The following is a 14,090-nucleotide window of genomic DNA, read 5'->3' on the forward strand; positions in this document are numbered from 1 at the left end:
TCTTTAGCAAAAGAAATTAAATATTAGATAAGTGACGGTTGGAGTGGCACATGTGAATATTAGTGCATCAGATGCAACAGTTGTGCACAAATATCATCAGCTCACAATCCTTACAGCTGCTCAAACCTTCTCGTGGCGCACTGCAAATAATATTTAAGTTTTCTGATTTAAAATTCGAGTAAATTGACTCATTAACAAAGTGCTGACTGTATTTCAAAATTGGTTTTTGAAGAGTGATAAGCCAGGAAGTGCACGTCATGAGCTCAAACCGCACGCGCGCCGCACAGGTGAAACGCAGTAAAACGCGCGAAAAGTATATGCATTATCTGATATACTTTTAATCCTGCGGTTTTCATTTGAGCCCGGTTCTACACTCAAGTTGCTTTCTTCCGTTTTCCATGTCATTTCCTGTAATAAAAAGATGGTGGTCAAAGCAGAGAGAAGCAGCTGACTCGTAACAATTATTTGGAAATGATAAACTTCACATCGCCCCAGACTAGTGAAATTAACCGCTACCACTGCGTCAACGGTGGTCAGCACAGAGAGGTTGCAGGCGAGGTTCTGCACTGAAAGCCCACCAGAGACCCCCGACGGACTGCGTATTCTCGAGAAGGTGAGCTTGTCTTACTAGCCAATGTGGCCAATGAAAATGGCTTCCGAAAGCGTTAGGCAAATTGCCAGTTGCCTGCAGAAGAGAACCGAGGAAAAGTCCAATTTTAATGCATTGCTTACACTTACAATAGTCACATTATTCAGATTTATGTTCTTTGGGGATTTTTTCGATTGTCATGTTGAAGAGGCAAACTTTGAGGTGAAGCGCAAGTTTGCTTTTGGTAGGATCATCGTTGCCCCATATTTGCTTAGCTATGTTGTTCGTCTCTGCGAGCAAGACCGTGTCCTCTGAGCGACGGAAGATTAGACCAATCAGATTTCAGTTTTGAAACCGAAATATTTTGGAAGTACTGATTTGAAAGCGAAACGTCAGCAAAACAAGGCTTGCATTGTCGTGAGGGGTCTCTCGCGGTCACTTCAAACGCTTGTTTTTTTAAGTGCTTTTTGCTTTTCGAAGCCCAATCATAGCTCATTCGCGACAAAGAAATACTTTGAAAGATTAGTCAATGTCTTCTAAAAGAAAAAGATATCTTATTGGTTGTGGAAACAAAAGACTACAGTTACTTCAGTTTATAGATTTAAATAGTAGAGTAACAGACTTAATAAAGTGCTAGTAGTAAAAGTGTTCTTTTTGAAGGTTTCCCTTTTCAGCAAGTCTTTTTGTAAGCACTCTGGTCAATATTTGTCATTCTCTAGTGAAATCCAGATATTCTGAATTTTCTGTTCCCCTGTTTAATATTTAGTACCATACATGAGGCTCTGTGTTTTTGGGTGGTGCAGCTGAAATTAGTACAGCCAAAAGTTACATAACACAAATAATTAGTACTTGAGCAGTTATGTCACTTTCTGGCCATTCAGTATTGGTGTTCTTATCTTCATCCTTTCACGTTCCTATTATTACTTTTTGTGTGCTGTTACATTTAGCATATATATTCTGTATGGTTTAAACATCAGAACACCTTACGGTGCTATCACTTTTTGATTCTAAGAGAACCAGTTAATCATAATTTTGTCTTGGATGAGTTAAAGCCCTTCTTTTTACCATCAGTTCTGAGATGTTGGACTGACAAGGGTCACTTGGGGATCAGCCATCCCTCCCACCTGACATGATGGCAGATCCAGACACTTTTCCCATAGAAATACACACGGAAACCAAGCCTGAAAGCTGCAGCAGGTATGTCTGACAGCCTTGTGGCTAAAGAGATAATTAAAGTCTGGCCTTATCCAAAATTGCTCCCCAGTCATCCTTGCTTATGTCTTTCCTCTCCTTTGGTTTTACGTTAGATCTTAAAGTTCAAGGCTTTATTATATACCAGACTTTGTTTTACAACTTTATACTGTGACTTCACAGTTTGAAATCAGGTCTGATATATTGAAGACCAGATGTAAGTCGTGTATTAAATCTAAATGTATTTATAAAAACAAATTCAAGTACAAGGAAACTCTGATGTGGGGCTTGATTGGGCAGTTTCTCATTATGCGGTAATTTTTCTGGTTCTACAGATATGTTTGACATAATGTATATTGAACATAGTCATTTGTGACATGTTTTACAATGCTGTCTTTTATATTACTGAACCGCTGTATTCAAGTTTTCACAGAATCATGTGTGAGTTTTTTTGTGTGTGTTCACAGTGACAAAAATGACAAATTATTTGAGGAACCGAGCAAGAAACTTAAAGTCAACCATGAGCGTTGTGCGACAGTAGGCCAACAAAATGTAGACTTCTGGTGTAAGTCACCACATCCTTTTGCAAATTAAATCACATCAGTAAATGCACCGTAAATTGCTCAAGAGCTGTTTTAAAATAGATTGTAAACAGGTGGTTTGGCTGTAAATGTTTTGGAACTGTACTTTAGGGTGTTTTTTGTTGTAGTTTTTGACATCATCAGCTTGTATGTATATCATCCTTCTTGATTACAGTCTGTGAAGAGTGTAAAGAATTTTTCTTGGAGGAATGCCCTACTCATGGCCCTCCAGTGTTTGTGCCGGACACACCCGTAGCTACAGGCACACCCAACCGTGCTGCACTCACAATACCATCAGGAGTAGAGCTGATCCGAGATGGAGATGAGATAGATGTGTGTTGCATGGATGAGAATATCCCTAAGGGGGCACTCTTCGGCCCCTATCAGGGAGAAATGGTGGCCCAGGACAAGTCCTCTGGGGTTCATTCTTGGATGGTGAGTTATTTCTCAAATTGGACTTTTCAGTCCCTGTCCCGTACAGTTTTGCCTTGGCTGTAACACTGTCAAATATGACCGAACCTAGTTGCACAGTTTAATTGTTTGTTAATCAAACTGACTTATTTTGCCCACAACCGCAGATTTGGAATGGAAAATATGTAGCTCATAACCTAAATATTGTTATATTGCTTTGAGGAATGAACTGGTATCTAAGAAATCAGATCATTTGTCTTTGCAGTAGCTGTCCATCCAATACAGATATTCTTTTCATGTTTCTGGTTGACCCTCTGACCAACAATATTTGTCTTTGTCAAAAAAAAGCTATTTTTCTTTTTTTCAGATTGTTGGGGAGAACAATACATACAGGTCCATTGATGGGAGCGATGAAACGAAAGCAAACTGGATGAGGTAAGCCTGTTCATTCGTATAAATAGATGTGTCTGCATTGAGTTGTCGGGCATCACTATAAAATAGCAAACTGGTTCAGACAAACAGAACCATGCCTTGATACTACTGATCACACAAGGTTTTGAGATCATTGAAAGGCTTTGCCAACGAGGATTCATGTGTCCCTCAGATACATACGGATGTCTGCTGACAAGAGTGAGAAGAATCTGAGTGCATTCCAGCATGGTGGGCACATATACTTCCGTGTGTGTCGGGGGCTTTTGGCGGGTGAGAGGCTACGTGTGTGGTACAGCGATGATTACATGAGACGGCTGCACAGTGTCTCAAAGGATAGCATTAACTCCAACCTGGACACAGGTGAGATGAGTGTCTAAAGTACTCTAAAAACTGAATTCAAGTTTGTTACTTGTGATTTGTTTTTCTCTTTTTTCTTTTTTTTTGGTGTCACGTGCCAGTGGGGTAGAGTGAACACTTGATGACTGGGAAATTCCTTTGTCAGGTGTAATAACCAAGGTTCCAGACTGAATAGATATTATGGTAGTTTCAATACCAACAGCATTTCCCAAATTAATTAGATGTCCCAGTACATTTGTGTTATAACCCTAACAGGCTAGGGAGAGATGGTACATGGATTTGTTAGAAGTGGACAAATTGAAAGTAATTAATGCTACATTATCACAAAAATGTGTTGGTAAGTTGTTGCAGTGGCTCACAATCCACTCTTCAAAGACTGAGAAAAAACTACTATCAGGGATGATTCTGTTATTTGCTGTTCTAAATTAAGCCAGAATAAAAAAAAATAACTCATAGGAAGCAGATCAAAGACTGATACCAGAGCTGGTATTGTCACTGATGTTATCATTAGCTTTTTGTGAAACTGTAGTGTACCAAAAGTTGTGTAGTGTACCAAAAGATCTCAGTGGTCAAATTCACTCCTGACAGAAACACTCGTGATGATTTGTGTTAGATATTGGAGAGATAGTGAAAACTGAAATGTTCTGCAAGGCAAGCAAATAAAGACATGTTGTTTGCTCACACAAGTCCTGAAGTACATGGAACTGTTATTTCATTTAAAATTGTACCAGTCTTGAAGAGAGCTGCACCCAATCCTCTTTCCAGTGAACCAAGGGGTACAAGAGAAACCTAGTTATCTTTGCGCTTATGTGGTCCCTCAACTGGATAGAAGACTGGCTCACTTCAGCTCTAAAACAAAAAGATTGTGCCAGTAGTGCTACTGAAATGAAGAAAACATCAAGAGCTTCGTATTCACAATGTATGTAAAAGGAGAATCAAACCACAAACTTAAAAGAAACCAGACAAGATTGTTTGAATTCAGATAGCTTGAGTAAACTAACTTGAGTCATTCACAAAGTCCTGAAGATTCTGATGAGCAGCTTCTTAGTTTGCAAAAATTGTTTTCTGGAAACTCAAATAAGGCCAAGTGTGATACCATCTAAAATTACTTATTTGAAAAAATATTGGTCACAGTAAGATGAACAAAATTATAAACGTTACACTAAGGATCATAGTTACAGGATGTCTGTCAGACTGCAACCACACAAATAGAGACTGGCCTTTCTTTTGTTGTGGGTTTACATTGATGTGCTCTTTTACATGGTACGTGGTAAGAGTCTTGATACACATAGATATGCAAAGAATAGTCAAGTGTGTACTGTTAAGTGATATACAATAATATACAAATGCATATATAAACGCTGAATGCATTCTTATAATGTTATGTAATTACTGAACTGTAAACAGACCGTCAGAGTTGTTTCAAGTAAAAAAATAGTAGGTAAATTAGTACTAAGGTCCCGTTTTATGTGCTTAAAAACAATGTAACTACAACTTTTGTAGTTCAGATTTAATTAACATTTCTATCAGCACACACACACACAAATGTACCTGAGGAGAAGTCCCTGAGTTTTATCGGCATTTGTTTTGTAGGTAAGTAAAATAGGTTTACGTCATTATGAGCTGCTGAGTCAAATTAATCTCCTTACCATACAGCTCTACTTTAAGATACATTGATGTTTTACTTAGACTGATATTTCTGGTATTTGATCTTTGATGATTTTTACATACAATTACAGCTTTATATTCTCAGTTTCCTCCTGCTAATGTTTTTGCACGAATCTTTTGCAGGACTCAAATCAGAAGAACTTTCACGACACCCAGAAGAAGCCAAAGGACCAGTGCTCAGGTCTGCACTACATGGCAGAAGAAGTCTTACCAAGAACTCAAGCGATGAAGGTGACTGTCAGCCTCAGGCCAAGAAGAAGAAGATTGACCTCATCTTCAAAGATGTCCTGGAAGCATCTCTAGAGGCTAATCAAAGCCTAGACAACCCCTTAAACAGCACTTTGTCCTTACCAAGGTCCAGAGCTCACCTTGGCAGTCATATTCTCACACAGTCTAATGTGTACTCGTCCCAGGCAGGAGAGCCTTGTTTTAACCAGCAGGAGTCTAAAGTTCCAATGAATCCTGGGTTAGTTTCTGGTAGTCGAATGGAGAGTGGTTTTGACGTGGGATGTCTGAAGTTGGAGGAAACGGAGGATGAGCCCACAGCAACCACTGAGGGTCCTTCCACCTCATTTTGCCCAAACTGTGTAAAACTTAAGAGACGGATCCGTGAGTTGGAGGCCGAGCTACTACGCCTGCGGGGAGGGGATCAGGCAGAGACAAAAGCTACACCACAGCCTGAGCCTCTGATTGTGGATGACTTCGGAGGTAGGTTCTCCATGGAGTTAAAACACTGCAGTGGAGTGGAGAGATCTTGTGAGAGCTGTTTGATTTTGCTGCTTTTATTATTGACCTATACTGAGCCTGTTACTTAAAAATCATAACTTACATTTTATCTAACATGTTCTATAAGTATTGTTTTTGTTTTCTTTTTTCAATATGGAGTGGTCCACTCACAAATATGTACTTTTGCTGTCCTTTGCTAAATTTACTTTAGTATGTCAACTTCTTGAATGATGTGAGAGTGAATTTTCAGTTCTTTCACAATGCATTTGTTTTTCTATTATTTTATGTATGTCTTACTTTCCCTGAGATAATTGGTAAAGTGCTCTGTTGTTTTGAATGAAAATGTTTTAAGATTTGTTCAAGGTCTGTTGAAAATTTGTTGAATTGGACACATTAAATCTGTGAAAAAAAGCCTTGTGTGTTTGTTAAGTGACTAACTCCTACTTCTGAAGCATTACTGATAATGCCCTTTCAGTGGTCATTGTTCTCCACAGACTCAAAATTTTTTGACGTGAATTTTCCAAGTGCAAAAGTTGTTAGCATCATACTCCTGTCAAGTTTGATGAGGTACAGCCATCAAACTTGACTTTGTTATATTATCCTTCAGTTCATGGCCTGATTTTTGTTATCATAGATTCATGCCTCAGAAAAAAACAGGACTACTTCATCGAAGTTCAACTTTGGTGCAGATTTTGTAATGTTTAACAAGTCTTTGATCTGTTCTGTGATTTTTCAGCAACTGAGGCCATGACTCCCAACCCAGTGGTGATGGAGGAGGATGACCCAGATGTGGATTCTGCTGATGAGTCCATAGCTGCTGACCTCATGGTGGCTGCAGATGATTCTTCCAAACTGTCTGTGGGCCCGGGTCGAAGAATCCGCCGCTTCAAGCAGGAGTGGTTGAAGAAATTCTGGTTCCTACGATACTCTCCGACACTGAATGAGATGTGGTGCCATGTCTGCCGGCAGTATACTGTCCAGTCCTCACGCACCTCAGCTTTCATCATAGGCTCAAAACAGTTTAAGATCCACACCATCAAGCTACACAGCCAGAGCAACCTGCACAAGAAGTGCCTACAGCTGTATAAGTTGCGCATGCATCCAGAGAAGACTGAAGAGATGTGTCGCAACATGATGCTCCTCTTCAATGCTGCCTACCACCTAGCTGTTGAGGGCCGACCTTTCTCAGACTTTCGACCACTGGCTGAGCTCCTGAAGAAGTGTGAACTCAAGGTAGTAGACCAGTACATGAATGAGGGTGACTGCCAGATTCTTATACACCACATTGCCCGAGCGATTAAAGAGGACTTGGCAGAGAAGATACGACTGTCTCCTTTCCTTAGTGTCATCATGGATGGGCAGAATGATGACTTGCTTGCGGACACAGTTGCAGTATATGTGCAGTTCATCACAAGTGAGGGGCCACCAGCCACAGAGTTCCTCTCCTTACAAAGACTAAGTGGGGGAAGTGTGGATGGCTACCTTCAAGCTGTTGAGCGTGCCTTTGGTGTTCTTGGACTGAGGTTGCAGGACATGCTAATCGTTGGCCTAGGGATTGATGGCTCCAGCATCTCCTCTGGCCTTAGGGCGAACCTCTACATAGCCATACGAAAGACAATCCCCTGGATCCTTTGCCTTCCTATTATGATCCACCGTCCTCACTTAGAAGTGCTTGATGCCATCAGTGGGAAGGAACTCTCGTGCTTAGAGGATCTCGAGAACAACCTGAAGCAGCTACTGAGTTTTTACCGGTACTCTCCTCGAATGATGGCTGAACTGAGGTCAACAGCCCCCACGTTATCTGAAGAAACAGAATTTCTTGGGGATATACGTGCAATCCGTTGGATTATAGGGGAGCCCAATGTTCTAAATGCCTTGATCAAGGACTATCTGGAGGTAGTGGCCCACCTCAAGGACATTAGCAGTCAGACACAAAGGGCAGATGCAGCTGCTATTGCCCTCTCTCTTCTACAGTTCTTGATGGATTACCAGTCGGTTAAGCTGATCTATTTTCTTTTGGATGTCATTGCAGTACTGTCACGCCTTGCCTTCATCTTCCAGGGGGATTATCTGATGGTGTCTGAAGTTGACGCAAAGATTGAGGAGGCCATCCATGAGATTGGCCAGCTTGTCGACTGCCCAGGCGAGTACTTGCAAGAATTTGAGGAGAACTTTCGTGAGAGCTTTAACGGTGTGGACCTGAAAAACCTGCGTGTGGCGGAGTCCAAGTTTCAGTCCATCAGGGAGAAGATCTGCCAAAGGAGTCAGGGCATCCTAGCACAGCGGTTTGACCAGCGAAGCCAAACAGTGGTCAAAGCCTGTCAGGTGCTCGACTTGGCCTCATGGCCACGTAACAGGGAAGATCTCCGTGCCTATGGAGAGGAGGAGATCCTGCTAATCTTTGACCACCTGGATATGATTCCCTCAGCGGGTCGGGAGCTGTCGCATGATAGGATGGATGCTCGAAGCAGCCTCATGGCCGAGTGGAGGGATCTCAAAGGCGATTACTATAGTGTAAATGGTTTCAAGGATGTGGTGGGTCACATTTGTAGGTACAAACAGCGTTTTCCGTTGCTCAATCACATTCTACAGGTGATCCGGGTCCTGCCAACCTCCGCTGCATGCTGTGATAAAGGACGAGTGTTCTTGCAGAAGGTGCGCAGGAATAACCACTCAAGACTTACGCTGGATCAGATGAATGACTTGCTGATCCTGGCTGTTAATGGGCCACCCATCGCCAACTTTGATGGCAAGCGGCCGTTGGACAGTTGGTTTGAAGAGAAGTCAGGGAATAGCTATTCGCCCTCTGCCGAGGTGCTGACTAGAATGTCCACAGCTGAACAAAAGTCTGTACTGCACGGTATGGATGTGAACACAGACTTTCAGATATATGATTAATCAAAGCGTTTGTCAACCAATAATATTCCAAAAAGCCATCTCAATGCGTAAGAGTTGATCAGAGCTGTTATGTGATCGGCCAAAATCATTGACGTTGGCCATGCTGCTAGGATGGTCTGATCAGCAGCTTTTGTAAGAATGGTAGAGTAGTTTTTGAACATGGGCAGTTGCACACGTCCAGCTAAACAAGTTTAAACGAAGAGCACTTCTTACAATCATTGATTTAATGTGAATATTCATTAGAAGCTCCAAAGTAAGAAAGTCTCTTTTGATTGTGTTGTTGAATGGTATTAACTTTTTGGAAAAAGTTTTGAAGTTGATCTAATGAGTTTCTTTGGCAGTTTGTCAGTTTACCCGTTAAACAGTGTTTAGATGTAAAATTTGCCTGTTTTCTGCATACTACATTTAAGCTCCTTTCCTCTCAATGTCAATCTCAGTGAGGGGTACCACAGATGATTCAGAGCTGGTCTTAAACATTTCTTCAAACTAAAACATTTAAAAGCATACTTGGTAAAAAAGATCAATTATTATTCTGTATGAATTTGCTGTAGTAGGCTAATAACCTTGTGTAATTTAAATAACAGAGCACAAGAGCACTTAATTACTTAAGCATATTCTGAATGCTTAATATTGGTAATTGAGGTGGGAATGGCCACTAACATTTTTATGTTTTTAGTAAGGTTCTTTTTGTTTGTTTGTTTGTTTTGTTTGTGTCATTTGATTTTGCCTTGTTGCTGTGAGAACACATCACTATTAGACGTAGGGATTTTTGAACAACGGAGGAATTCTGCAGCAGTATAAATGTCAATGCAGATTCAGTCTCAAGACTGTGGCTATTTGCAATGGAGGCAAAATAATACAAATCATGTGAAAAGTATGTGTGTAAGGTTTTGTAAATCCTTTATATCCAATGTTATGCCAATATATAAATACAAATAATTTGTTAAAACAAATATGGAAACTTCTGGTTGTGCCATAATGCATTATGCAATTGTGTGACCTGTCTTAAACCTGATATAAAGTACATGAATATGCAAGGTGCTAATGCCATATACCTATGCCAGAGATCCAAGGTTTTGTTTAAATCCTTTCTCTTGAAATCATGGGGTCTGTCATTGTATTCTGTCATTCATAAGGTGCAATTAAGAAGAGATATTTGTGGTGTTGCACAGTCAAATTGTCTGAACATGGTAAGACGCAAAAAATCAACAATTTTTGCTCATTTAGAGAGATTTTAATGTTATCATTGACAGAATAATTCAGAAAGTTTAATATTGTTAAAATTATAGTGGCGGTCCTGTTGCATGTTTCTGTTTCTTTTTTTGGTTATTTTAAGCCTTTTTGTGGCTTGTCTTCTATTCCACTCACTATATCTGTGCAATATTTAAATACGTAATGAAAGGCCAAATCTGTAGTGGACTCCTCTGTGGAAAAAGAGAACTAAGAGATTATCTTTATGCCTAATGGGATTTAAACTTATTTTCTTTGTATTTCTTGATAAATAATTGAGTATGTCGGTCAGTGTAGTCCCTATGAATCCATGTAATACCTTCGGTCAAGATTGTAAGACAAATGACCATAAATGCTTGTGTGGCTGCTACAGTGATCTTAAACCTAAAAGCCAAAGCCGTGGTTTAAGAGAGGGGCTGTAAACTATTACAACAAATGATGGTATAACAGTTTATTGTTTTACACACGCACACACACACACACACACACATATATATATATATATATATATATATATATAGTTTTAAATGAAATTCATGTCCAACTCTGAAATGTGCTTAAACTGAGTAAAGATTTAGCCATTCTATTTTCTTAACGCAGTATAAAATGTGCCCATCTGTTTCTGGACAGTATGTGTGCTTTTTTTTCTATAACTCTGAAAACCAGCTGTCTTCTCAAGTATAGGAATATTAAAAAAAAAAAAAAAAACTTAGAAATGAAGGCAGTTTGGTTGTTCTCACTGATCAAAACCCTCATCTTACAAAATGTATATTATTGGAAAACAAATAAGTTTTTGTTATAGGGAGGCCTAGTTTTATAAATCCGCAGTAACAGTAAAATGGCCGTTAATGGGATATGTAAATGAATATGTTTGTAAATGAATGCTGCCAGTGTGAGAGACAGAGAGAGAAATGGAGAGATTGCTGAATAGCAGATTGCTTCAGCCCCTTTATGAATTCAGTTTGGAAAAATGTTAACTAAACAACAGAATGGACAGATTTGCTTAGACCCATGGTGGGAGTAAAGAAAAGGATATTTATAATTCTGACATTGGTTGGTGAGCATTTGTTTTTTACATCAGTCACTTAATTTGTTAATGATTTTGAACATGGTGAATGTTTTGTGATATACCTAGGGCTTAACCAAATCAGAATCTTAATTATCTTTAAAAAGTGTGTAAAATATATCATAGATAAATTTGGAAGCAAGTAAGTGGGTTATGATTTTTTTTTGTTGTTGTATATGAATATGAATTTGGTTGAAGACTTCAGTTTAAACAGAACCGTTTTTGAAAAATATTGTTTGTTTAACAGACTGCACAATATTAAGACATCATATCAAAGAGTGTTGGAGTGTTATGTTAAATACTTTTGTCATTATGTCCTGAAACAAATATTAATGGTCATAAAAATATTACTCAGACATTCTGAAGCTGACCTCTGATATTATGATGTCAAACTTTTTGATTGGATTAAAAAAAAAACATCTTGAGTTATTTAATTTAATGTCCTTCAAACTCTCCATATTTATCTCGGTTTTTAAGCTAAACAACTTGATCAAACTTATCTACTCTGTTTTTTAGTGCAGAAAAAGCACTAATTTTGCTTCCACTTATGAATGTCTGTATACTGACACTTTTTTTTTTTATTCTGGCACAGTAGAGGACAGCCTAACATGTTAGACCATGTTAAATATGGCTTGTAATGATAGCCAAGTTTCTTCACTTTATTATTTTATATGCTGCATAACATTTGAAAGCACGACATGACATCATTTTTTATTGTTCAATCCTAATGTGGATTTACAGTTACTTTTGCCCTATTGTCCCAATGATCCACTTTCTTTCAGTTTGATTATTACCTCCTCTGAATGCATGTTTGTATGTTTATGCATGTACTTTTCGCTAGTTAGGCTATGATCTGCTAAATGTTCTGTATTCCTGTCTTTACTTTCTCTCTCAAAGGTAATGTGGTTGGATAGACTGTTACCTCTCAGTGAGGTATGCCACAGAATAACTTAGTGCTTACTATTTTGGTACAAATAATTCTGAGCTTAAGAATATAGATTTCTTTCTCATGTATGATTGTATGCTTTTCTTTTTTATTTGTGGAAAGCCATGATTTCACTTATCTACTTGAGTTTTATGGGACCGTTTTGATTGTTGAATGTTTTAGAGGGAATAACAAAGAAGACAGTCTCACTTTTACAGCTGAAAAGAGCACGCAAAATATGCTTGTCATAAGAATGCACAATTATGTAGCTATAATTTGTTGTATTTTATCTTGTTAATCTGTTAATTCCTAAGAAATAATTCTTCGCTGTGGTTATATCAAGATTTGCTTTTTCAATGGACTGCATTGTATCTGCACCTTCATTAAGCTTTAGTTGTTTTTGTACTTTCACGATTTTTTTTTACTTGTGAATTCTCATAAAATGAGCCGAAACTGAGCTAAAGATTTTTTTTTTCCTGTGATTCTTGTGCAGTCTCTAAAGTTTGAATTTGCTTCTCCAAATTTACATTGTACCAAATGTATATTCCAAATCAAGATTCAGAATTTTGTATTGCATTATGTACATGATAATTTTGTAAGTGTATTCAAAATAATGTATATTGTATTTACGCAAATAATCTGTGGGTGGTTTTAAAGGCATTGGAGTTGCACGAATTAAGCTTAAGGAACATCATCACTTTTGTTGTAAGGCGGGGGGGGGGGGGAGTTTTCGGTTGTTGGTTTTTTTTTTTTAGTTTGTTCTTGTTTTTTTTCCCTGGTGAATCATAATTCTTATCTTTCTCTGCTTGCTCATGTGACTGAAATTGAGCATTTAAGATTTATGTCATACACACCTGTAGTGTCTGTTTGAATACCGTACAACACTGGAGATACATAGTTATATGTATATCTACATGTGAACATCAATATACTCATGGAGAATGTGGAGATGTACTATGTAAACCAGCTCAAAATGTCAGTTTTGTCATAATGTCATAAATATTCAACAAGTTATGGTTTAATAAAAATTATTTGCATTTATGTGCTTTGATGTATGTTTTACCCTACCAAAATAGCAAATTCAGAATAATTACTGGCAAGAAGAGTTTATTATTTTGGTTTCAGAGCTCTTATAGTTTTTTTCTTCAAAATTTAAAATTACAAAGAATTTCATAATATGGACTTGATATGTGTACTGGTTTTAGCTGATAATTCATAGTAGCATTCATTTTCTTTGTATTCCTAAGATTTGCAGTACTGTGTTTCAGGTTAGCCTGGGATCAGAATATAGAACTTGTGATGAATGCTTTTTTATTGTATACGTTACATTTTTTGCCTTAAAGCTAACATACCCTACAGACTTGAAGTCATCTTTGTTGGGATCCGACCACTGCCTCATTGTTAGTCTGTGCTTGGCCTCAGCCTTATCTACAGAATGATACATGGCACTGAACCAAACAGCATGTCATCACATCAGCACACTTATGACTGCGACTGTTATTGCCGCATCCTCTTCCCCAACACAATGTGTGAGAGAGACACCATTCATCTTAACGTTTTTGACTTACAACACAAATATCAGTTCATTATAACACCAGTCCAAAGCTATCTGAGTGCTCTAAAGCGTTGTTCTCTGTTCCTCTTTATGTTGAGTTACAAAATGATATAGTTAGAGATTCAGATGAGTATAAAGACGTTATTGAAATAACAGTTGCAGACCACCCCAATGTCTGCGTGCAGAACAGGGCTGCAAATCTGACAAACACTGTGCTTATTGTCACCTCCAGCTGCAGCAGAAGAAAAGATGGTGGAATAATTAGTGTTTTAGTCACAGTCTCTGGTTGTCCCTTTATGCTTTTTTTGCAAAACCTTTTCTAATAGGAGATTTGTCACTTATGAAATGACAGTTGTGTTGACATTTACGCTTATACAAAACACCATCTGCTAATGTTACATAGCTTAGCCTGCTACACAATGTCCTAATTTTGAATGTCCTTTTTGCAGTAAATAAACGAA

At 38.4% G+C, this 14,090-nt stretch overlaps 1 protein-coding gene across 1 annotated transcript; it reads left to right on the forward strand.

Moving 5' to 3' along the window:
• The first annotated feature begins 441 nt into the window (after window positions 1-441).
• Window positions 442-9,139, forward strand: prdm11 (PR domain containing 11). The gene is made up of 8 exons (XM_030775464.1): window positions 442-613; window positions 1,661-1,786; window positions 2,248-2,345; window positions 2,537-2,796; window positions 3,140-3,207; window positions 3,377-3,564; window positions 5,353-5,937; window positions 6,692-9,139. Exons 2-8 carry the CDS (start codon window positions 1,719-1,721, stop codon window positions 8,851-8,853), a joined length of 3,429 nt encoding a protein of 1,142 aa, XP_030631324.1. The 5' UTR covers window positions 442-613; window positions 1,661-1,718; the 3' UTR covers window positions 8,854-9,139.
• The last annotated feature ends 4,951 nt before the right edge of the window (window positions 9,140-14,090 follow it).

Source organism: Chanos chanos, chromosome 5 (genome assembly GCF_902362185.1).
Source record: "Chanos chanos chromosome 5, fChaCha1.1, whole genome shotgun sequence".
NCBI classification, from domain to species: Eukaryota; Metazoa; Chordata; class Actinopteri; order Gonorynchiformes; family Chanidae; genus Chanos; species Chanos chanos.

What these genes read in the sequence shown, in the direction of transcription:
- prdm11 (XM_030775464.1), top strand. Translation starts at nt 1,719, where the DNA reads ATGATGGCAGATCCAGACACTTTTCCCATAGAAATACACACGGAAACC. An exon ending in ACAAAATGTAGACTTCTGGT is followed by an intron (nt 2,346 to 2,536) that starts GTAAGTCACCAC and finishes TCTTGATTACAG; the next exon opens with TCTGTGAAGAGTGTAAAGAA. An exon ending in ACGAAAGCAAACTGGATGAG is followed by an intron (nt 3,208 to 3,376) that starts GTAAGCCTGTTC and finishes TGTGTCCCTCAG; the next exon opens with ATACATACGGATGTCTGCTG.